The sequence below is a fragment of the Gopherus evgoodei genome, chromosome 20 (genome assembly GCF_007399415.2).
Source record: "Gopherus evgoodei ecotype Sinaloan lineage chromosome 20, rGopEvg1_v1.p, whole genome shotgun sequence".
Classification (NCBI taxonomy): domain Eukaryota; kingdom Metazoa; phylum Chordata; order Testudines; family Testudinidae; genus Gopherus; species Gopherus evgoodei.
The window spans coordinates 3,382,507-3,406,814 of NC_044341.1; the positions used below are offsets into that span (position 1 = coordinate 3,382,507).

Here is a 24,308-nt window from a genome sequence, read left to right on the forward strand (position 1 = left end):
TGACTCTAGCAATGGGGGACGGGGAGTCTTCATGGCCATTTCTGCAGCTGACTCAGTTTCCAGGTTCATGTACAAGGCAGCACCTGGGCTGTATTTCATCTCCCCCAATCCCAGAGTCAGGACAGGGGATTTGAACAGCCACTTGCCAAGCTCTCCTACTGGTAAGGCCAGAGAGAGGCCAGCACAGCAGACTCTGCTGGGGACCCTGGTTTGGCCCCTTGATCCCAGCCCCACAGGAGCAGAGCAGAAGCAGCGTGCTGGGAAAGAGGAGGGAGGAAAGCCCTGAGTTACTCTCCAGCAGCAGCTCCCCTCCTGGCCTCTTCACCAGGGCAGAGAGGCTGCAATAAGGTCCTCTAAGAGGGAAAGAGCCCACAGGGATAAAGGGGAAGGGAGGCTGTGGAGGACATGGGGGGCAAGCCCACCCCACTGTGGCTGGGGCCCAAGGCGGGCAGGGGACTCGTACATACCGCTGGTGAGGCACGAGGATGTTGTTGATCCCACCCAGTTTGACGTTGATTTTGAGGCAGAGGTTGGAGAGGGTTTGCGGGGAAGTTTTTACCACATTCTTGACCTGAACGCACTGCGTGGCCATCCCCAGGAGCGTGTCTCCAACACGCTTCACCTCCGCTGCCAGCAGAGAGGCAGAGTGTTAATCCCACTGCTCCGAAAGAAGGCCCCAAAAGTACATGTGTTTACAGGGATAGCAGGGGCCACGAGTCAGAACTCCTGGGTTCCACTCCCAGCTCAAACAGACACCTCGGGCAACTCACTTCACCACTGCCCATCAGTGCACCCATCTGCAGAGCAGGGATAACTCTGCCCTACCGCAGCGTTAAGCTGAGAGACTTAATGACTGTACAGCACCGACACTCAGACCCTTTAAGCGTTACTGCCACACGCTCTATGTGGCAGGCTTTGCACACGGAGGCAAATCACTGAGTGGGAAGACAAGACATAGATTCAAGGCTGTTCTAAGAACAGCTCTCTTTACCCATGTTCCCAGGTGGCTCTTAACAATCCCAGATGCTTTGCACCATTTCATCTCCGCGTGCAGTTCAGCTGTTACAGCACTCCTGAATGCCATGCTTATTCAGAGTCTAAGGCCAGAAGGGCCCATTATGAACCTCTGGTCTGACCTCCCGCATGGCACAGGCCAGAGATCCCCACCCAGCGATTTCTGCGCTGAGCCCATAACTTCTGGTGGACTACTGCCCCTTGTTTAGAAAGACATTAATCTGGGATGTAAGGACGTCAAATGAGGGAGAAGCCGCATGCTCCTACGTCAGTCATCCCAATGGCTAACACGCAGACACAGCTGGGATACAAATGCTCCTGAGGGGATGTCCCAATCCCACAAGAAGCTGCTTTCATCGGAATCCTTCTCTTTTTAGCACGAAACATTTCTAGCCAACACTGGCATGGATCTCCCCTCATTCTGGCTCCAGAGCACGAGATGGGAATCAGCAGCCTGCAAGATCGGTTCTCAAATCGGGAGCGGATGGTTTCTGGGTGGAGCAGCTGACACAAGAGACTAAAGAATTTCTAGGATAGCCCTCCCCACATGGATGTACCATACACAGGTGTTTTCCCTGGCAGGATGACGATGATGAGCTGGAGCCCAGAGTAGGTGTTTTTAAGGTGTCGGAACATCGGCTCCACGCTGTCCGCACCCTGTGCATATTTGCAGAAACATGGCTGGCCTTGGATGGGCATCCCTGCATCCTTCGAAATCTTGCGCAGCTGGTCTGTGAAGTTCCTATGCCGGGAGGGAAAGAGAAGTCAGTCCTAAACTCCTAAACACCGAATACTGAGCAGCCAGCAGCTGGCGTGTGCAGCATGGAACAGGAAAGGCTTCATTCCATTCCCCCCACATAGCAGGATACTGTGACACCACAGCCTGACTGATCCCAAGAGGAATGGAAAAGGGGAGTCACCCCCAGCCCTAAATCAATATGCCTTTTGGCCAAGTGCAGAACGACTGACATGTGTAACAGCTGAGCGGATCCAGCCTGGGAAAGATCTCCTTGCCCACGCCGCGAGGAATTTATTTTGACGGTGAACAAGTTACAAGCAGCTTTTATTCATATGACAGGAAAGTGGGGGCGAGCAGATTTGCCTTGCAGGCTGGTAGGTTTCCATAGTTTTGGAAGCGCTGATGTGACTCATTCATGTGTTGCCAAACTCGGGAGAAGTTAGCGTTCTGCATGTGATCAGCTCATCCAGCGGCTTTACACGTTTTCAGTTTGAAGCAGGCGCACCCGAAAGCCTGCCAGCTCAGGATGGCTACTCTTCACCTGCTCTTCAGAGAGGTCACAAAAGACAGAGCTTCTCTTCGACTAGCTGCAACTCAAGTAGCCAAGAGTCCCCATTAAACCTAATCAGAAATATCCCAATTGTCCCACCCAGTAGCTGTGTCTCATTTATGGCTAAACAGTGCAAGGAGTTTAAGTGCAAGTGAGGCCAGAGGCAAATATGCAGGGGGAATGGGAAGAACACCACCCAGAAGCGGATGTGATTCACCTGTGGGTTTGCTGGGAGTTTAAGATCCGAAGTCAGACACCAAGCAGCCTCTCCCACACTTCAGCTCCTCTCCATTGTTTAACAGAGGACAGAACCCAAGTTCAAGTTGAAAAGCCTTTCCCAAGGACAAGAGTTAAGTTACTGTCGGTCAATGGAGAGGCTGTTCGAGCCATCCAACTGCTCCGTAATACATCAGCGGTGCTGGGGGACAGCACATTGCCAGAGAGAGACACTTCCAAGAAGCACCATCAAAGGGTTAAAACACCCTTCAGAGCAGTAGAGAAAGTTCTCTGCCTTTTAAATTTAAGTTTGCTTCTCCCATTTGAAGAGAAAGCCAGAAGCTGCCACCTTAGCCTCTTACTCTGCAGGGCACAGAGCAGACAAACCATGTTTAGTGTCATGCGTGGCTGGAGACAGCAGAGGGAGCTCATGGGAACCAGAATCAGAGTCTGAGATGTGGGAGGTGCAGATCTAATAAAGGAAACCAAGACTCTATATTAAATTCCAGCGTCAATCTGAAACGGGGGAAATAAACTCATGCTTGCCAGACAGAGGGTGACAAATACGTAGTACATTTCCGGGCCTCTGAGGGGTGTCAGTGGAGAAGAACATTACATTTAAAAGAGCTTCCAGCTCTTTACACAAAGCTGCAGTTTAAAAAAGCCAAGCAGATGTTTCAGTAGGGACACTCACACTCCAGATGCACCTCAGCCCCTGCTCCTCCCCCAGCTCCTATCACAGGCTGCCCAGCTCCTTACTTCAGCACCTCCTCTCGACACTGCTTCTGGGGGGCAAAGCAGGCGATAGCCCAGACTTTGATCTCAATCCCGTTGTAGAACTGTTTTCCCCGCATGTCCCACACGCCCTGATTGGGAGTGGCAATCGCCCGGTTCTGCAAGGCAAGCAATTGGATAGAGGTCACCCGCAAAGTCCAACCCGCCCGGCAACTTCCTTGCTAAAAACCCCTTTTTACATGGGAGATCACACTGGAGAAGAGCAAGGTCATCTGGAGAGTAATGGAAGGGGCTCCCAGATACCCCAGCTGTGAGGGCCAGGAACGTACCTGGACAAAATGATCCATGCAATCATATTGCAAGAGTCATTTTCTCCCCCCCTCTCCCCCCCCCCACATTCCTTGGATGCAGGACAACAATCTAACTGCAGAAATCCCTCAGACCCCGACTTCTTCACAGGCCTTGGGGTTTAAATGTGCTGCTCAGGAGCTTGGTCTTGAGATACAGAATCTTCACTCTTCAGATGACTGGTTCTAACCCAACCTGGGCTGGTCGTGATCCAACGCTGTTCCCATCTGACTGCTGAGTGGCCCCATGTGATACAGATTTGATGGTCTCTGTATTGGTTCCAGTGGCCCACATGAAATGGGTTTGGGAGACCCACAGGGCAAAAAATAAATGTCAGATTTGAACCAAGATCTGCAGAGGTGAAAGGCCAAAGAATCCACCTGCTGGGCCACCCAGCCCCATGTGCCCCTCCCTCGGCTCCACTCAGCCCTGATTAAAGCAGCATTAATGCCCAGTTAAGGAAATACTCTATTCCAAAGGAAGTTAATAGAAAAGAAAACTGCAGACTCAATCTGCACCTCTTAAATATCCCAGATGCAAGAAATTCTCTGTCCCCCCTTAAACAGGGGCCCTCTTTTTAGATGATGTAGGCTGGGACTATCAAAAGGATTTATTACTTAACCCTCCAAGACTCCTGTGGAAATCCCAGCCTTCAGGCACAAACTGAACACTCAGTTCTGTTCTGTTTTGGGCAGAGAACCACAGGCTGTTGAACTTCCTAAGCCCCAGATTGCAACGTAATGACTTCCCTTCTGGCATGAAAACAGACAGGTGTCCAAGCGACGACACAACTCCGGCTTACCCTGCCTCCGTACTGTAAGATTGGTGCTGGAAGGACCCTCCCCGTCACTTCCGTCATGTCGTCCTTCACCTTTATCCCAAACTCCTGTATGTACGGATCCAGGTTGTAACTGGCATTCTTCATCTGGGGGAAAGATACCACTTCAGTTCCTTATAGCGCTCAGTAAATGGTCTCTTTGGCCAGCGTATGGGCACAGCAGTGGTGGCATTAAATCTTTGAGCAGTAGCTCAGAGCTGGTTTGCAGCCCTGGACAAAGACCAAACTGACCCATTAAGAGCAGAATGGGCAAAGCTGAGGCTGCTAGTCAGACACCTTCACTGTCAGATGCAGGAAGGTGACGACTGCGATCTGGATCTGGGACAGGCTGAAGGGATCAGGTGCCATACCAATTCTCTGTGGTCATCGACATGGCAGGGATTTTAAAACTAAGGGCCAAACTGATTTTCCCAAAGAGCCGCCCCAGGCAGCTGCAGAGCATTAGGGCAGCCAGATAAGTGCCATGGGTAGCATGTCCCCTGAAGCGCTGGCGAGAAGTTTTCCTAGTGGTAGAAAATCCTTCTGGATCTTACTAATGATCTCAGCCCCATGGGCTCTCAGGGGTCAGGTTTATTTCTCTAGTCTTTTATTCTGCTTTTCGCTCTAGCTCTTTTGGGTCGGGATTCCACCAATAACAAGGTTCCTGCACTGTGCATGTCGAGTTTGCATGGCCACAGAGGGAGCTGACTTTATTTGTGAGAGTTTCTATTTGTATATAAATACACAGGCTTCTGAAAGGGGACTTCTAGTACAGTATGGCAATAGACTAATCAGATCATTACCCCACTACGCTCTCCTGAATGGCTCATAGCTACTCCCCAGTAACAGCAGAATGGCCTATTGCATGTGCCATTCACCGTTCACTTGCTCGCCTCACTACAGCCGTTCTGCCACTCATGCACTACGTGACAGTCAGCTTCCATGCAGCTCAGAGTCCCACAAGGTTTTTGCGGAGGATGCTCCTCTTTCCTCCCCAAACCCTCCTCCCAGAGGACAGGGACAAGTGCCACATACCAGTCGGCTGATTTCCTCTTGTCTATCTGGGGCGGATCTTGCTGTTGCTTTTATCATGGTTGAAGTCTGATTGTCTGTTAGCTTCTTGATGCACCGCTGGCCTGCCACGATGTTACACACCTGCAAGGCAGGGCAGAGGGCGGGAGACAGCAGCCAGAAGAATGTCAGAAGACCCATATGGTTAGCTGTCCTGAGCGCTTGTAACCTACACCCGTTCTGTGTGCTGCTCTGGCCCCCTCTAGTGGTGCCTGGGCCACAGACAACAGTTGATGAGCCAGTCACAGCCCTATATGGAACAGAGCCACCGAGATCAGAGGAGCTGGGTTCAAACCTTACTGCCAACAGGGGTGGTCAGAGTTCCTGCACCAGGAGACTCTGCTGGGAGGAGCAGTATCAGGAACACTGCTCTGCTGAGGTACTTTGCTGTCCTTGCTTCCTGGAAGCAGCTCTCTTTAGATCCAGTCAGGGGGGCTCCCCTTAGCCTCGGCCCCTCCCTGCGGCGCCCGGCATTTTACTGTCCTGAGGGCGGTAATGCTGTGGTCTAATGCTGGTGGTTGGGTTTGGCGTGCGGATGCTGGGGGAGGGGGGAGGAGAGGGAGGTCAGACTAAATCTGTGGTCTTCTTTGGCTGCACACTCTAGGACACGGGCCAGGTTCTCTCTCTTCTTTGTGGTGCAAAACATTCACTCCCTACTCATTGTGCATCTCTGCAAGCCAGCCAGTGCACCGAGGGGTTGGTAACTTCGCTTCCAGGTTACCAGTTCGAGTCCAGCTCAGGTTGGACTAAGGGGGAAGGATGGCAGATTGACGAGCACATGGCAGTCTCCCCACCCCTCCCGACCGACAGTCACCCGGGATTGGTCTCCCTGCGGCCCTGGAGAACACTTTAGGCCTTGGCAGCCTCATTTAGCAGCAACTTGGCACTCACCTCCAAGGGCAAATACGTGTGCTTCTGTTCCTGGCCAACCTGCAGACATGGCAGGTGGGGGTATTTCAGCTGCAGGTTGTATTTCTGCTTGAAGTACTGAGCCACTGTACACTCCACCGTCTGCCCACTTTCCAGCTGCAAGGGGAACCTGGCAGATGAGGGGGATGCTCAGGATGCATCTACTTCAACAAGAAATCCTACCCACTTCCCACGCCAGAGCACTCTCCCTTCTGCCTGGGGCGAAGGTAACTGAGAGCAGTGGTGAAGCACCAGAGCATGCGGGGCAAACTTACCCCAATAACAAATGAGGGAGAGAGAAAGCAAAGAGGTGAACGTACGGCAAGCCTGCACCAGAATATCCTGACCCTCAGGTTGCTCTGAGGTCCACAAATCAAGCACAGATTTCAGGAGCTAATCGGGGAAAATCCTTTTCTTACAGGAGACGTTGCACATAATATTGCTGGGTACACAAATCGATGGTTACAAGGATTTATATTTGCTCATTTGCCCTCTGCAATAGCACAGCTGGGCTCAAGAGGAAAGTCCCCAGTGTATCCCTTCTTGCCACAGGACAGTGGCTCTTGAAGGGTCAAAGGGGTATGGGGAGATGTGACACTTTCGAACCAGTGGAGAATTAACTCGTGCTGCTAAGCTGCACAGAATTAAATGATGCTGCCTAACCAATGGCAGGAATCTGGGACACACAAACTCCACCTGCACCAGTCGTCTCCCAGCTCCATAAAGAGTTTCTGGAAAACCTGGAGTCACCCCGATATTCTTAATGGGACATAATTAGAAAGCCGAACAAGCTACAAACGCCCCTGAGGAGACATCACATTATTTCAGTACTGACTGCCCAAGACTTCCTCGGTCAACATTTCAAGTTAAAGTCCGTGGAAGGGATCTTGAAATTAAGGATTCTAAAGGAATAGGGGGAGGCAGCAGGGAGCACTCGGTGCTGGGGAAGTAAAGTGCTCTGCAACGGGTGCAGAAGGAACACATGCAGCAATGCTTGGCCCAGGAGGCAAGTGTCCAGAAAGGGATTCCTTGAGCTAAAAGGTAGACACAGGGGAGATCTCCCGGAGAACAAACTCCAATCTCTCCATGGAGCCACTGCCTGCACTCGGATCAGTTCTTCCCACATATTTACCTTTGATATTTCCAATTTACTGGGGAACCCAACAAGTTTCAGAAGCAGCCCCATGGCATCAGAACTATAACAAGGGCTGGCCAAAATGCACTAATTATTTTCAGAGGCAATTGTGAAATAAGTTTTTTTCCCACCAATGTTTTCAATATATTTTAAGTTTTGGTTTACGAAAAATCATTCTGGTGAGCAGATTTCAGTTTTCAAAAACCACAAAGATCTACCCAACTAAATCAGTTTATGTTTTCATCACAAAATGCTTAAACAAAAATCTTTTGAGCAGCTCTAGCTACAGTGCAGGGGACACCCCAGAGAAAGTGGCAACCAAAAAAGGCTGGTACAATTCCCATTTAATACATCACACATGGGGACCTGGACCAACCACAGCTCATTCACTGCCAGTTCCCAATGTACAGCTCTGACCCTGAAGATCTGTAGCAATAGTGGACTTCTGCAAGTGTCTCCTGGTGCATTTTACAGGTTACTGGGGAAATGTAGCTGGGCTAGGGAGTCCTAGAAAAGCTCTTTGAGGAAGGAACTGTCTCTACTTGTGTGCATGCTTATGGGCACACGCAAATAATTTGAGGGATTAATTTACCTCCTGATTAAACCTTCTGTTCTCCAGTGTCTATTTTTGACCAAGTACAGAGCCACATTCAAAGAGATGCAAACTGGGCAGATTGACAGCGAGTTAACTCATGCCCTCTACTGCGTACCTCCTAATAGTGTAAGAGCCTCTCTCAGCTCCCACTCCTCCTCTGCACCCGGCTCCCATCATTCAAACCTGCTACATGCAGCCACGCAGGTCCCTCTGGGCAGCACATCTGCAGAGAACTGAACCCCAGAGCTCCCTTTACTGTCACATGCTAGTTTGCCTTTTGTATCTCACTAATGCTACCAGCAGCTGCTAAATAACTAAGAGAAGGGCTCAGATTTTTCCAAAGGCATTTCCCCAATCCCCGACTTACGTCTGGTGACTGGCTGGTCGCCTGGTAACGTTACACACTCGGTATTTCCTCTTCATCTGCCCACAGTGGGTCACCTCTACTTTCAAACCTAATGCGAGACAGACAGACAGCAAATCTCTGATCAATGAGCTCACCAAGCATTTCACTGACCAGCAATCTGTCTACTCCACATGTGGTTTAAATCGTTAACCCTTTGGAGACCTGGCTTATCGATAAACATGCCCTCTGAAGCACGTTTGCCTGCCAGTGAAGATGCCAGGGTGCTAATAGTTAAAGAGTGCATCTGCACAACGTTCATCATCCTCCCTGTTTTACAGATGGGGGGCGAGGGGGCTGGGAGGGGAGATGAAGCAGTTTCCCCAGGTTTGCAAAGAGATTGAGGCAGAGCCGGAGTTAGAACCCAGGTCTCCCGAGTCCCAGGTCAGTGTCTCCACCATGGTAGGCAGAAAGTTGCTCTGTATCCTGGGATCTCACCCCTCTCCCATCCACTCACAGGACAAGAGCTGCTGCATGCGCCCTTGCCAACGGAGTGCCCCACCTCTTTACCTTTGATCTCCTTGGTGAAGCGCACCCTCTGCGAGTCTGTTAGGGGCTTTGGCTGCTCGTCGATGTTTCGGATATCCAGCACTTCGCACATGAACTCGATCACGGGCTGGGCTTTGTAGAAGGCTGTCGCCGACACTGCAGGGAAGGAGTGTGCGAGACATGGAGATCTTTCCTCTCTCTTTCAAGAGTACTAGACACTCCTTAACTGCAGGCGACTTCTTGGGTCCTGCCCTAAACCAACACTGGGTCATCACAACCTAGCAAGCATTCCCCCCAGGCTGCTGTGGTCAGTCTAGCTTGTGAGAAGGGCAGCGCCAGTCAGGAGTGGGGCCCCACTGTGCGAGGCAGTGTCTGACCATGCACAAATCTTCCCCTTGGCCCAAAGGGACAGTCAAAAGGTTTGGCCTCGTCTAGTGCAGATCCTCGGCACTGGCCAAGGGTCGAGCACTGCTGGCTGCAGTAGAAAGCGCCTGACCAGAAGCTGCATTTAGCACCTTACTGGCCCTCCCTTAGCTCTGCCCCTATTGAAGTCCTCTGGGACGCTCCCACCAATTCAGGGGGTGCAGTTAGGCCAGCACTGAGCCCCTCTGAAATGCCCACCCTCACTGCCCACCCTCACAGCACAATCCTCCCCACTGCAGTCAGCAAATACGACACTCCTGTAACTAGTGCCTTGGGATACACGTCTGGGTCTGCAGCCCGCAGACTTGGGTTCGCACTACAGCCCTAAAACCCGCTGTGCAGATGCTGCAGCTCGGCTTGGAGCTTGAGCTCTGAACCCAACCCTGCACCCCAAGCTGCAACGCCTGCACGGCTGATTTCAGTGCCACAGCACAAGCCCCCAAGCCCAGGCTCAGACTTGTTGATGCACCCAAAAATCAATCCCTCTTCTGCCCAGCACAGCCTTTCGGCAGGCGAGCACCACTGACACATCTGAGGGGGACACATCAGAGAGAGAGAGGGTGCAAGTTAGTGGGTGAAGTGAGAGTCTGCCAGCACTGAAGGGGAGTTACCATCAATGTTGAGCATCATCTTCCACATGGCAGGCCTGACCGACTGGTGGAACCCAAACCAAACTTCTCTGCCCCCTCCCAGAGGGTGGTAGTAACCTTCAGGAGGGGAGAAGAAGGAACGACCCACAGGAGTGTACCTGTAAACCAGGGAAACAAGGCTCATGTTATTCAAAGCAATGTCAGCAATCCACTATGCGGGAACAGGGATTGCAAGTCAGCCTGCATGCCCTTGGGAATGGCTTAAAAACTTTTAATAACTTAGTCACCTACATCCATGTGGAGGCGCCAAAATAGAGTCCCATTACTTGTATCGTGGAAGTACATAGGAGTCCCAGTTGTGGACCAGGGCCCCACTGCACTAGGCGCTGTACAAAGAGAACAAAAAGGATGGTCCCTGTCCCATAGAGATTACAATCTCCTAAAACACCGAGATTGGGAGCACTCAGCCCCTCAGAGGACAAGTCAAGCCAGGAAGACCGCTGAGAAACGCTAGGCACTCAAGTTTGGAAATTCCATCCTCCTCAAACTTCCCTGCCTCCTCACAGGGCTACAGGGAGAGCTAGCTAATCGCCGTGCTAGGCCTAGAGAACAAGCACTGCGATGCTGAGCCGAAGCATCCTCCCCCTCACTCAGCAGGGGGGAAGCATAAAGATGCAAAGCAGTAGACGGTTATCTCAGAAACAGACCCACCAGACTCCTCCATCCCCCGGGTGCAAGGGCTGTGCTTGCAGCACTGCAGGCAGAGTGACAGCACAGACCACCAATCCCACATGCTAACCCCAACAACCACAGTGAGACCCAAGTATCCCAGCCCACAGGAGACCAGGCTGTGCTGTGCCCCAGGCAAAAAACAGGAGAGACTGGTGCCTGGGGAACTGCATTCATCGCTACCACACACACAAGTCATTTGCTTGCTTTGCAAGGCAGTCAACCTGTAACTGTTACACGTGACCTGACCTGTGAGATCTCAGCCCCCCTTGGCAACACCCCCAATGTCTCTCCAGCACACACAGTTCCACCCCGATGAACGCCAGCTCTCCTCTGGACTCTGCTGCTCCTGCCCTGGACGCATCACCCCATCCCAAGCGCCCAGGGGAGCAGATTACCTCATTGATGCCAGATGTCTCATGGCAACATCTAGCGCCTGGACAGATTCCAGCGGGACGGGGATCTGCCCGCTCACCAAGGCCTCATGGAGCATCCGCCAGCTCACAATCGCCATCCACTTGATGGAGACCTTAAATATCCGGTCTTTGCCTTCCCCTGGGATTGTTACCTCAAAGTCAACCTGAGGCAGGAGGGGACGTGGGAAGGGAGAGAGGGGGAGAAGTCATTAGAACACTACTAGCCAGACTGCAGCAAGGTCTTCTCCCTCCAGCTGCAGCACTCCTTTATACCCACACCCACCTCTTCCCCTTCAGGGCATATGACTTTCTACCTTGAAAAAAAAAACATAGCTAGGAAAAGCAGCATGGTCCAGCAGACACAGCAGGGTCCCAGAGTCCTGGGTCCTCGTTCCAGCTCTAGCACTGACCGGATGAATGACCTCGGGCAGTTGCTCTTTGCCTACGATTTCCCCTCCCAGCCTTTGTGGGTCATCTATTTAGACTATAATCTCTACAGGGCAGGGATCACCTCCTGTACACAGCCTGACGCAGCAGGGCCCCTGAATTGGCTGGTACCTCTAGCCACTAGTCTAGGCAATCTCTAGGCAGCACGCTTGGTTGACACTGCTAGGCAGTAACACAATACAAACCACCACCTCTGCACCTCAGTTGCCTCATCAGCAAAATGACACCGTGACACTTCCCTTATATCATGGGCAGCCAGTTGCAAAGACGTGGTCTGAGCTCACCCACTCGCACCAGGAGCACCTGTGGGATTAATTTCTTGACCACAAGCTTGGGGAACAGGACCTCTCTTCCCATCCCCCAGATCCTTTCGTTTTCTTTTCTAGAGCCTGAATCATGCTCCCATTCAATCTTTATGCATAGGTGCTTCCTGGGAGCACCAAGTACCCTGGCTGGGCCACCCCCAGGAATTTCTGGTCCCCACTCTCACCCGTTCATTTCCGATGGGCAGGGCAGTGACGGTGTAGATATTCTTTTTCCCGTCGTAGACCGGCTTCCGATCTCCAAAGATCTGAGGTTTGAAGTGCTGCACCATGTATTCCACAACCTCCCTACAGAGAACAGGGGAGCAAGAGAAAGGAAGAAGGAGAGAAAAGCAAAGCTAACTGGATCATTTATTTGGCTGGTTGATTCCCAGTTTAGCCTCTTGGGACAGAACAGGTCATATAAAAATTACTGTAATGTGGGCCATCTCAAGGTCTAATAGGAGCACCTCAGGTAGGTCAGAAATAATCAGACAACCCTTCAGCCCCCAGATGAACGGGTGTGCGTCTTGCCTGATACCTTGACAAATCAGAGACGGTGTAATAGGGTTACAAGGCACGCGGGAATGTGCATCTGTGCACTCGGAGCGGGCGGCAGCCCCGAGGAGTGTATCACAAGGGCAGGGGAAAGCGACAAGTGTCTACACATACACAAGCTGCCAAATGGCCAGGGAACAACAGCGCCATCTGCTCCCTGGTCTCCCAAGCTCTGAATTAAATAAGCTGCTGGGGGCAGGGGGAGTAGGGGATCAAGAACTTACACTGGCCCAAGGTCTGGGGCTTGCTATTTTTAAGTCTGCATCCGTTGCCAAAATAGCCCAGCTGCTTTGAGGGACCAGGGACAGTATTACAGTCCAGGATCTCCTGAACCATCAGGGCCAGAAACAAACGCTGAGCAGCACAGGAAAGCTGGGACTGTACAGGGTTACGTGCCAGCTTGTGGGTCAGCCATCTGCGTAGCTGGGGGAATGCCCACATCATTCAGCACAGGAAGGCTTGGAGCACACTGGACTGAGAGCGTACTAGCTACATCCAAGAAGAAATACAGCGGTAGCTTGTATGTTCTCAGTGTCTAGAGTGAACATGGATGCCATTAGACAGACATGCTAGTAGAATTCACTCTGCTGCCCCAGCCAGGTGCAGCACCGCTCAGGAACAAAGCAATCCGTGTGTCACAAGCCATACTGCAATTAGAGGCGAATAAAATAATCACTGTGCAATCTGGAGCATGTTGCATCTTGTTGCACATTCAAACCTGACCCTGTTTTTACACTGAAGGGGACAGTGTTTGAAAAATTGGTTCTGCTGGGGAAAGGCGACGTTTCGTGTTCTCACAGCCAGATCACATTATCCACTGAACTTCAAAAACCAACAAAAAACTACAGGAGATTTTGCCAAGAGCTCACATGGTCTTGGGCACAGGTAGTAACTGCAGAAACTTCTGCACATTCTGTTCCACATCCCAGAGTGCAGAGAGACCAGAGATCACAGACGCTTCACTCTGGTGCTTCCCTCACACCGCACTCCTTCTGGGAAGGGAACAGCATTCACAACCACTGCTTCTGTAGAAAGGAGCTGAGTCGGGAAAGAGTGCTGAACCCTTGAATACTTGCCTTACCTGTTGACTCTACGTGGACACTTATCAGGCTTGATATCCACTTCATAGTGATACACGTCGATCTTGGGAATGTCCACTTCAAAATAGTTGGCCAAGAGCTTGATAGGCTTCCCTACGGTTCCTATCCCAGGCCGACGTGGTGCTTGAAATACCTGCTGCAAGGGTGGCAGGTAAGTGCCTGCGGCTAGGGAACAAGAGACATTCGGAAGGTCAGGAGATCTGGGGAGGCCACAATAAATAAGCAGCCAGGGACTGTGAAGCTGGCATTCCATAGTGAGCTTTTGGGGCCAGAGCCAGAGGAGCAGCACTCAACAGAGCTTCTTATCATCAGATATCAGAGGGGTAGCTGTGTTAGTCTGGATCTGTAAAAGCAGCAAAGAATCCTGTGGCACCTTATAGACTAACAGACGTTTTGGAGCATGAGCTTTCGTGGGTGAATACCCACTTCTTGCATCTGAAGAAGTGGGTATTCACCCACGAAAGCTCATGCTCCAAAACATCTGTTAGTCTATAAGGTGCCACAGGATTCTTTGCTGCTTCGTTATCAGATGACATTTGTTTTCTCTAATATGTTATTTCTTCTTTGTTTCAGTCTCTCTGAAATCCTGATGCGGGGAGGAAATGTGATTGCAAGTTAATTTTTTACAGATGTTTACTAGGTTACAGCATTGCAAGAGGTGGTTACAACTTCAAAACTAGGATCAGAGAAGCTAGAGATGGAAGAGGCTTCACCGGTCACTGGGTCCCTGTTCTCTACAAGTGCCAAGCCCAGCCAATGCATCATATTGTAACACTGACTGCTTCCCTTCTGTGGTGCCTTTCACCCATGCAGCTGGAGCACCTTCCACACAGTACACTGCCCACACAGGAGGCAAATATCCCCATTTTGAAGATGGGAAAACTGAGGAACCAAGGGGTACCAACTTGTCCAGGATCACACAAGATGGTGACAGAACTGAGGGTGGAATCCTGGCTCCCAGTCACGTGCCCTGACCACAAGTACACTTGAAACATGAACTGCTGCTCAGACGTACAGAGTGGGAACCCAGGGTAGCACTCAGTTATCTCAGGTGCCAGGGGCCCGGTTATGCCCAATGCCTATTTTAAAAGGAGCCTGAAAGCAGCCAGTAATTTTCCCAAGCTGCATACTGATCTTTTCTATGCTGCACAGAAGAACTCACTGTACACAAGTAGCCAGCACTAGTAACAAAAAGCCCTCCTGGCACTACTTCTGGAAGATGAAACACTCTTTGGTGGTTGGAAGGTCAAGTGCAACCCTGCATTTCTGCCAAGAACCATCTTTTTCCACAAGCCATGGCACTGATGACAAGCTAACTGAGCATTTGAGGCAGATGGGCACGTGGGATTATGGACACCTGACATTTAGATACATTACAAAACTGGAAAGGCTGATACTTCACCACCCACCCCATCCTAATTCCCAGCAGGAAATTCTCCCCTTGGAATCTTTCCCTGAACCTCTCCGGTGATTCCAGTCCATCGGATGGCACTCGCCGACAGAGAAATGTAGAGAAGGGCAAACACTGGCCTGCCTCTAGAGCACGTCTGCTCAGCTGCAAGGAAGTGATGGTAAAGTTAAACATGATCCATGCTGGGCTATCACAAATGGAATGCTTTGTTATAAGGACAGCCCTATAAATAGACTCTGGTCCTGTCAACTCCCAAGCCAGGCACTGCAGCACAGAGGCAGAAGCCTTGATGGTTCTCAGAATGAGATGGAGGGAGACATTGTTTAGCAAACCCTCCAGAAGTGGGCCCCATAAATAAATCCATCTTTGGCATCAGTATAAAGCTAGCAAGGGGCCTGCCTCTGGCAATGACAGAGGCCTGCTAGAGGAGCCACATGCAAGCTTCAGGCTTTGCATCTGAAAGTTGTGTGATCTCATAAGCAATCAAGTGGGTGGATTAACTAAAAACAATCCCAAGAGCTTTCAAGCCGGCCATCTGCACCCTGTTTCACAGCAGGAGGGCTTCACTGCAAGGGTCGAGGGACCACTGTGACTTCTGCACAGAACAAAGACCCTCTCCCACAGCCTGAAAGCAAACAGAGCTTTTATCAGTCGGCCTCAGCACTGAATGCCAGTGCCCCAGAGGAGTCTTTATACATTGTTCACACAAAGAGCAACAGATTTCAGCACTCTGCCACAGCAGAGAGACTGCTCCAAGCTACGTACGGAGATGGAAGGCATGGCAGGAACAGGACCTTCAGAAAAGCCTGAAAACAGAAAGCCAGCCACCACTCACTCCCCACTCCCAGCAGCCCAAACCCTAGTTTGCTTTGCCATACATCTGGACTATCAAAGGTATTTGGCTTGTGGGGACGCAGCAAAGGGCTAAGCATATTGCTAGCGAGGTGCACCATTATGACAGCCCTCTTCACGGAGCAGGCACAGGCCACGGATGCACAAGGTCCCCTATTACATCCCCCAGCAGCATGCCTGAGTCAGGCTAGAGGAACCCTCTGTAGCGGGGGAAGATGGTCCGTTCTCCCCCTTAGCTTCGCCGCTGACATGGCCTCTGAGAGGGGTCTATCAGCAACAGGTGCGGTGGGGAATGTGTGTAACGTAGACACTGGCCACACGGGAAACAGATGGGGACAGGAGCTCAGAGGCCCCTGAATAGATTTATACTTAAACATTAGCAAAGCCTCTCCTTTCCCCAGCTCCCATGTGGCTGGATCCAAGTCAGTAAGCTCTGCAGGCCAGGGGCTGTCTCTTCACGTGTGTTTGTACAGCACCTAGCACAATGGGGATCTTTGGGCACTGCTATAACAAACACTATTAGCAGTAGTAAGTAACAGACTGAGACGAGACCATCCTCTCGCCTGACCTCCTGCACATCGCAGGCCACAGAATCTTGCCCACCCACTCCTGTAATAGACTCGGAACCTGTGGCTGAGCGACTGAAGTCCTCCAATCATGATTTAATAATACCAATAACGAGTGATAAATACCAGTAATTCCCGACAATTGTTCTTCAGATTTTGAATGGTCAAGAGACAAGGATGCAGGAGGATTAAGGGCAAATACCCAGAGGCAAACTCCTTACCCAGACAAGGAGGGGAAAAGAGCAGCAGCAGCGGGAATGCACAATAGTCACATTCATTGCTTTGATCCACTCCCACCCCTCACCCAGTAGCCCCAGGTGGAAGATAGAGGATATTTTATAGCAAAAGCAAAGGAGATTGTGTGTCTCCATGTCACATGTCGGGGTTTCAGAGCACAGGACATTTGCAACATTTTACAGGTGAAGAGAGAAAAACTAAAGGTGTTTTAGTCCAGACACGTTCCTCTCTTTAGGTTTTCAAATTGCCAGGCTGAATATTTACTTGGGATCAAATATGTGAACCGAGTTTGGGGGTTGATTCCCAGCCAGGTCACAGAGAGTTCAGCCTCAGAGTCACAGTGGAGAAGGCCCCACTGGCAATCCCCAGGATAGCTCCCCACAGCACAACCAACTATTGTCCCCACCGAGCAGAGAGGAATCCGACTAGCCCCAATCTCCCAGAACCCTGTCCCCAGCCTGATTTACAAGCAAGAAGCAAACACAATGGGGCAGGAACCCCGCTCTGGCGGACAGACATAGGAAGGCCTGTGCTCCGAGGAACAGAAATGAGGCTCATTCTGGGAACTATTATTTTAATAGCATCTAACGGTGTGCTGGACACTTAGGACTCACAGACAGACTCCAACGAGCTCACAGTCTCAAAAGCAACCCCCCTTTCCATGCTTTTCATGTATTTGCTCAGCACGACCAGGTCTAACAATAAAGGCTAAGCAATTATTCCACAGCCCTTCCCACACCCATGAGATACTGTGTCTGTCATCTCTAGCATACCAACTTCCTGCCTCAGACACAGAACTTAACCCACCTTGCCTAAGGCTTCCCAAAGGATTAGAACCCAGACAATCCCAATTTCAATTCTTGGGACTTGGCTGCACTTGCAGGTGTGCAGTGCTGGAAGTTACAGCTGTCTTCATACAGCTGTGTAGGGAAAGCGCTGGAGTGTGGCCACGCTGACAGCTACCAGCGCAGCAGTGTGGCTACATTTGCAGCAGTCTTGGGAGTGGTGCATTATGGGCAGCTATCCCACAGAGCACCTCATCCCATTTTGGCGCCGTGGGTTGTGGGAAGGGGGCGGAGGTGGCGGGTCATTCTGCTTCCTGTCCCAACGCCCCGTGATGCGTCGCTTCACATCCCAGCAATCCCTGTTTTTCCGTCCACGTTTGGCGCCATCTTGACTCTCAATGATTTCTGTGCAGCGCGATTTCTGTGGGAAATGGAGCCCGAACTGCTGAGGAGTATGCTGACGAGCCTCGCCAGCACATCAGGTTTGGCAGTTGATCTATTCCTTAAGATCCAAAGTGATGAGGGGTCCAACGATGATAGCAAGTCGCCTGACGTGTCAGACACGAAACTGCATCTGGCACTCACGGAAATGCTCAGCACCGTGGAAAGCCACTTTTGGGCTCAGGAAACAAGCACTGAGTGGTGGGATCACATCGTCATGGAAGTCTGGGATGACGAGCAGTGGCTGCAGAACTTTCGGATGAGAAAAGCCACTTTCATGGGACTGTGTGCTAAGCTCGCCCCCACCCTGCAGCACAAGGACACGAGATTGAGAGCTGCCTTGGTGGTCGAGAAGCGGGTGGCTATTGCAATCTGGAAGCTGGCAACTCCAGACAGCTACCGATCGGTCAGGAACCAGTTTGGAGTGGGAAAGTCGACCATTGGAATCGTTTTGATGCAAGTTTGCAGGGCCATTAATCGCATCTTGCTAAGAAGAACCGTGACTCTGCGGAACGTGCAGGACATTGTGGATAGCTTTGCACAAATGGGTTTCCCTAACTGTGGAGGGGCAATAGATGGGACGCATATTCCTATTCTGGCACCACCCCACCTAGCATCTGAGTACATTAATCGGAAGGGGTATTTCTCTATGGTTCACCAGGCACTTGTGGATCACCGTGGCTGTTTCATTGACATTAACACAGGCTGGCCTGGAAAGGTGCATGATGCACGCATCTTTTGGAACACTGGCCTGTTCAGGAAGCTGCAGGCATGGACCTTTTCCCCAGACCGGAAGATCACAGTAGGGGACATTGAAATGCCCATTGTGATCCCTGGAGACCCCGCTTACCCGTTAATGCCTTGGCTCATGAAACCGTATACAGGGAAGCTTGACAGGAGCAAGGACCGGTTCAACTACAGGCTGAGCCGGTGCCGAATGACTGTGGAGTGTGCTTTTGGCCGTTTAAAAGGGCGCTGTCGATCTCTGAATGGGAAGCTAGACTTGGGGGAAAGCAGCATCCCTGCAGTTATATCCGCGTGCTGTACCCTCCATAATATTTGTGAAGGGAAGGGTGAAACATTCAGTCAGGCATGGACCTCCGAGGTTCAACACCTGGAGGCTGAATTTGCACAGCCAGAGAGCAGGGCTACTAGAGAGGCCCAGCACAGGGCTTCAAGGATTAGGGATGCCTTGAGGGAAGAATTTGAGGCTGAAAACCAACAGTAATGTTTGGTGCCTTGCACGGGAGTGAAGTGCAGTGGTTACAACGTTAGTAGGAATCTGTTTTTCCTAAGCTGATTTGCAGTGCCTGTTTCTTTCTTGGGCTATGGTATCTTTGACTTTCTGCAATAATAAAGACTGTTTTCAAAGCCAAGAATTCATGTATTGAAAAGAAAATAACTTTCTTGACAGACACACAACATTTTGGGAACCTAAAAGGGCAGGGGGGTGCGGTGGGGAACTGTACAGACACAGGTTTAAAAATGTCCTGTCTGGAGTGCTGTGCAATGACTGTTGCACTTCAGGATGGCTATACTGCATGGTGATGGGGATTGAGAGCAGAAGGTAAGGGTCGTAGTTCTCAGGGCTGGTTGGTGAACATACAGGTGTTGGAGGCACCTGGTGGAGGTAAGAACCTGGATGCTGGGGAAGGGGGTTTGGAGCTGACATTGGGGCACAAGGGAAAGAGCTTTGGGACGGCGGGGGGCTGGCGCAGTAGTGCTCTGCCTGCATGGCTACGAGCGCCTGGATAGAGTCCGCTTGGCGCACCAGGATGCTTATCAGCTGCTTTGTGCTTTTCTTCCTGGCCGCTGCGTTTCTCTGGCGGATCCTGCTTTCCCTTTCCCTCCAGTCCTGCACTTTTTGATTCTCTCTGGCAGAGTGATCCATAACTGATTGCAGCAGGTCGTCTTTGCTTTTTCGCGGCTTCTTCCGGAGGTTTTGGAGTCTTTGAGCTGTTGATAACACAGGCAGCCGAGAAGTCAAGGTCACTTGTGGAAAGGCAAAAAGGCAACACTTAACATAGGCAGCATTGTTTATATCTCAGACAGTTATTCCCACACAGTGAAGGAGTTTATAATCTTCACTTTAACATAATTTTCCCATACCAAAGAGAGCACACATAACCCACAGGAGCCCCGAAATGGTGAGTAAGGGGGACTGATTGCTTTAGGGCTGTGCTGAGGTTTCTGTGCGTTGGGGAAAGCAAACAGCTGCAGGGGGCACCTACACTGAACACTCTCCCAACATTTTCCACAGGAGTTAATCCTGGAAGATATCTCGCTGCTGCGTGTCACCTGGGAAGAGCGGGAGGGTCTTCTACAGCAATGCGGATTCCGCCCTGGCCCCTGTGCAGCTTGCCTGTGTGCAGCCATGGTCCCCCCACCCCTCGCGGCACAGTGGCACGGATGCTATAGCCTGACTAGGACAAGGACCACAGTGACTTGCCCTATAAACTTGCGCGAGCGCATTGCCCCCGCTCTGGCTGAAACATTTGAAGAGATTACTGAGGTCGATTACCGCGACGTGACAGACCACATCAATGGGCTATTCCATATCTAGGCATGCATGCATGTAGCCCTAACCCCCCCATCTCTCCCGAAACATTTCCCTCCTGAAAATAAAAGCCGCTTACCGGGAACCTGCTCCTCTGCTTGTCCTTCACCAAGTACCAGCTGCTGCGACTGGCTGCCTTCTTCCTGGTTTGAGAAGAGCTCCTGGCTTCATGCCTCCTGGGACTCCGGGGTGTCTCCCCCCACCCCAGTACCCTCACTCTCGGTTTCCTCCTCCCCCTCCAGCTCTGAAGTGTCCATCGTGGTCCTCGGATTGGCGGTGGGGTCACCCCCAAGTATAGCGTCCAGCTCTTCATAAAAACGGCAGGTCATGGGAGCAGCGCCGGTTTCCCTCGTGGGCTTTGCAATAGGAACTCCGCAGCTCCTTCACTTTAACCCTGCACCGCAGCACATCCCGGTCATGGCCTCTTTCCAGCATGGCCCTTGATATCTGCCCATAGGGATCGTAATTCCTACGGCTGGAGCGTGGCTGGGACTGAACAACTTCCTCCCCCCCAAACACTGATGAGGTCCAGCAACTCGCCATTGCTCCATGCTGGGGCTCGTTTGGCGCGTGGAGGCATGGTCACCTGGGAAGATTCACTGATTGCACTCCACACCTGGCTGAGCAAACAGGAAGGGGATTTTTAAAATTCCTGGGGCATTTAAAGGGCGGGTCACCTGAGGCCAGGGCAGTAGAGTTCGAACTGATGAGCAGACTGGCTGAACAGGCATTCTGGGATACCTCCGAATACCTCTGGAGGCCAACAACAGCGCTTTTGGTGGCCACACTGGCGGAGCAGCGCTGCATCGCCAGCGCTGCAGTCGTTATTCCTCAGGCCGAGGTGGAGTACAGCTAGCGCTGCAGCCAGGGAGACACAGCGCTGGATGTGCCTTGCAAGTGTGGATGGTGAGTGAGTTGCAGCACTGTAAAGCCACCTCCAGCGCTGCAACTCTCCAGTGTAGCCAAGCCCTTGTACTCAGAACGAGGCTCTCCCCAACAGGCTGCAGCAAAGCTGTTCCTTACAGAGGTGGGAAGGACAAGCGAATGAAGGTCTCAAGTGAGGGTGCACAGAAGACAAACACTCCTTAGCAGCTAATAAGTAAGGGAGGAGGCTGTGTTAGGAGATGGTATTAGCCAGATGAGGAGCACTTCCCAGTGAAAAAAAACAAGACATGCAAGTTTACTGTATAATGGATGAAACTACTGGCATAGATTTCCTGGCTGGGATACAACATGACTAGCTAGTTCAACCTGTGCAGCTCAGGGGCTACTGTTCAGCTGACACTCTCTGATTTTGCTAGTTTTTTTTACCTTGAGGTTTATATCTTCTCCACTAGTCACTAGGTAAGAACACAGCCACATGCAGTAACTCTGCATGGTGGAAGAAATCACGTTTAGGCATATTTTTGCCACAATTACAGATTGATTTACTTGGATGCTGCCAACCTGGTAGCTAGTGGAGAAGTTTAAAGGTGGTGTGAAGGTAGAGTGCTTTGCCACACATCCTCCCAGGGGTTTCCAGTCACCCCTAGAAGGGAGCTATTTGGGAAAAGCAGGAAATCTCTTACGTAGAAAAATCATTAAAAAAGCAACAGTGGGTATAAAAAGAACCTCCTTCCTACCCCAAAGCCTCTACCAGCCAAAAAAGGAATTTAATAAAAATCTAAAAATGATGCCACTCCTCCCAAACCAAATCCCAACTCTGAGCAGCATTTTAACTTCATAGAGGGAGAAATGCTAGAGATCCCATGAAGTTCACACCTGACTTTGCTATTGCTGTTGATTTTACATCGACGGTGCCCAGATACTCCAATGATGGGGAGGCAGTATGGAACCCTAGAAGAAAAAGGTGGTTTCTAAGCTGATGGTATCCCTGAACTCTGGTATGGCTATAAAATATTACATGAAACAATGTCACGAACAGGTATCACCCACCGCCACCCCCGCAAGGGGCTGCAGCCACAGATCCTGCCCACTTGGCTAATCTTCACCCAGCAGCCTTGACCCCTGCTTCCCCATCTGTTTCCTGCAATCTGGTCAGGTTTGTAGCCACCTGGGCCAGGTGTAAGGGGCTGTGTTGCATAGGATGGTCAGAGCTCTCAATCTGCATGATCAACTGGTGTCTGTGTCAACTGGTCACAGAGAGCTGGAGCTGCCATTCCAATTCCAGATCCATAGGACATGGTGCTCTGACTTAGGTGGTGCTCTTAGATCCAGTCTCTGCTCCCTACCCCTTTGCTCATATTCACTGACAGCCAGTCTCAGGTCCTATTTAAACCCAAGTTTCAATTCAAGGCTGAAAATATCGGCAGCAGAATAAATAGGCAAAGCAATGTGAATTTCAAATGTGCAATGGAATCTAATTTTTAAATGGTATACATCTTTACAAATGGTTTGAATTAAAAAAAAACCCACATGCCAATGCAGTCCATAATTCTAACAAAGGCCCTTTACTTTCCAGGTACTCTCATACTAAATTATCATGTTAATCTTAAGGGATCACAAACGTCTTGATACTCATTTTAATATTGCACAAAAGTGCTGTAATTTTCATAAATACACATTTAACACCTTTGCAAATACTGTCCTAAATACACTTTGCATTTTCACCCAAGCAACTTTAACTTTACAAATTACGTTGCAGAAGGAAAGTATTTCCATTTTACAGGCAGAAAACTGTGGCTCAGAGAAGTCTGATGAATGAGCAGGAGAACAAGGAACAGAACCCAGGAATCCTACTCCCATATAGTAGTGCAAGTGCTGTAATAGGGTGACGTCCCTGCAATTGCTGACTTTTGCAAACAACAGTTATCTGTGGACAATGAAGCCCCACGGTCCCATCTAATCTGATTTTAAACTCACACTTCCCTGCTCTTACTTTCCACAAAGCTCTGCTAACAACTTTTGCAAAACTTCTAGGGGGGGAAGAGGATTCTCCTGCAGTTCCCTTCCAAGAAATTATTAAACTATGCTAACTAATTTCTTTAAAAAGTACATGCCATGGTTTGCAATTCCTAATATGCATCTCTGGCAATCCATCTGTACCAATGATAGTCTCTGTAGGGAAAGGACATAACTTCTACTGATTAACACTTCACCTTCCTTTGGCACTTGTCATCTGAGGATCTCAGAGCATTTTACAACCATGAATCAAGCCGCACCAACCTCTTCCCATGAGGTAGGCATTACCCTCATTTTACATGTGGGGAAACTGAGGCACAGAATGGGAAGTGACTTGCCCAATGCCACTCTGCAAGTCAATGGCAGAGCTGCAAAAAATACTCAAGAATCTTGTCTCCAAGTGTAATAGAGCAGTGGTCCACAGACCCCTGGAGGTCCACAAAATGCTATTTTCAACATGTGGTTCACAGACCCCTGAGGGTCCACCAACTATGTCTAAGATGGCCAAAGGGGTCTGTACCTCCCATTCAATATTTTTAGGGATCCACAAATGAAAGAAGGGTGAGAACCACTGTTACAGAGTGACCCCAAAGTCAATCCACTTCATGGTTCTGAGAGAGGAACTCTCTGGACTAAAGCAACTTTTGAAAGTGCAGGCCCAGAGCTAGAGATGGGCAACGTGTGCATTGCTTGGAATCCTGACAACAAACCAGTTCCTAAGGTGACGAGAGCTATTGAAAAGTCTGTCCTGCAGGAGATGAAAGAACAAAAGTAGGGCTTCACATCCACAAGGGAGCCAAAGCAAATAGCCAGACAACACATGCTATATCAGATCCCACACGGTGCTGCTGGTACAGCTCCGGTTCAGAGATTGGAAGAGCAAAATGAAATCAATACACTGCAGCTGTGAACAAGGGACAAAAGACCAAAATGTTATCTATTCCCAAGCACCACCCTTTCCAGCATCTTCCT

The 24,308-nt window shown here is 50.5% G+C and overlaps 1 protein-coding gene across 4 annotated transcripts in view; it reads right to left on the reverse strand.

Moving 5' to 3' along the window:
- Positions 1–24,308, reverse strand: part of LOC115637558 (protein argonaute-1) — a 47,266-nt gene that overhangs the window by 12,309 nt on the left and 10,649 nt on the right. The window contains exons 2-14 of one of the 4 annotated variants that reach the window (XM_030538900.1): positions 22,197–22,271; positions 13,568–13,751; positions 12,117–12,237; positions 11,162–11,343; positions 10,056–10,192; positions 9,043–9,177; positions 8,497–8,584; positions 6,382–6,529; positions 5,455–5,574; positions 4,405–4,527; positions 3,279–3,412; positions 1,572–1,756; positions 468–627 (exon numbers count right to left, since the gene is read on the reverse strand). In XM_030538900.1, the coding sequence (XP_030394760.1) occupies positions 468–627; positions 1,572–1,756; positions 3,279–3,412; positions 4,405–4,527; positions 5,455–5,574; positions 6,382–6,529; positions 8,497–8,584; positions 9,043–9,177; positions 10,056–10,192; positions 11,162–11,343; positions 12,117–12,237; positions 13,568–13,751; positions 22,197–22,271 (1,792 nt within the window). Of the gene's footprint in view, positions 1–467; positions 628–1,571; positions 1,757–3,278; positions 3,413–4,404; positions 4,528–5,454; positions 5,575–6,381; positions 6,530–8,496; positions 8,585–9,042; positions 9,178–10,055; positions 10,193–11,161; positions 11,344–12,116; positions 12,238–13,562; positions 13,752–20,514; positions 20,532–22,196; positions 22,272–24,308 lie in introns of those variants that run through there. The other 3 variants (XM_030538903.1, XM_030538901.1, XM_030538902.1) reach the window with 3 other exon arrangements.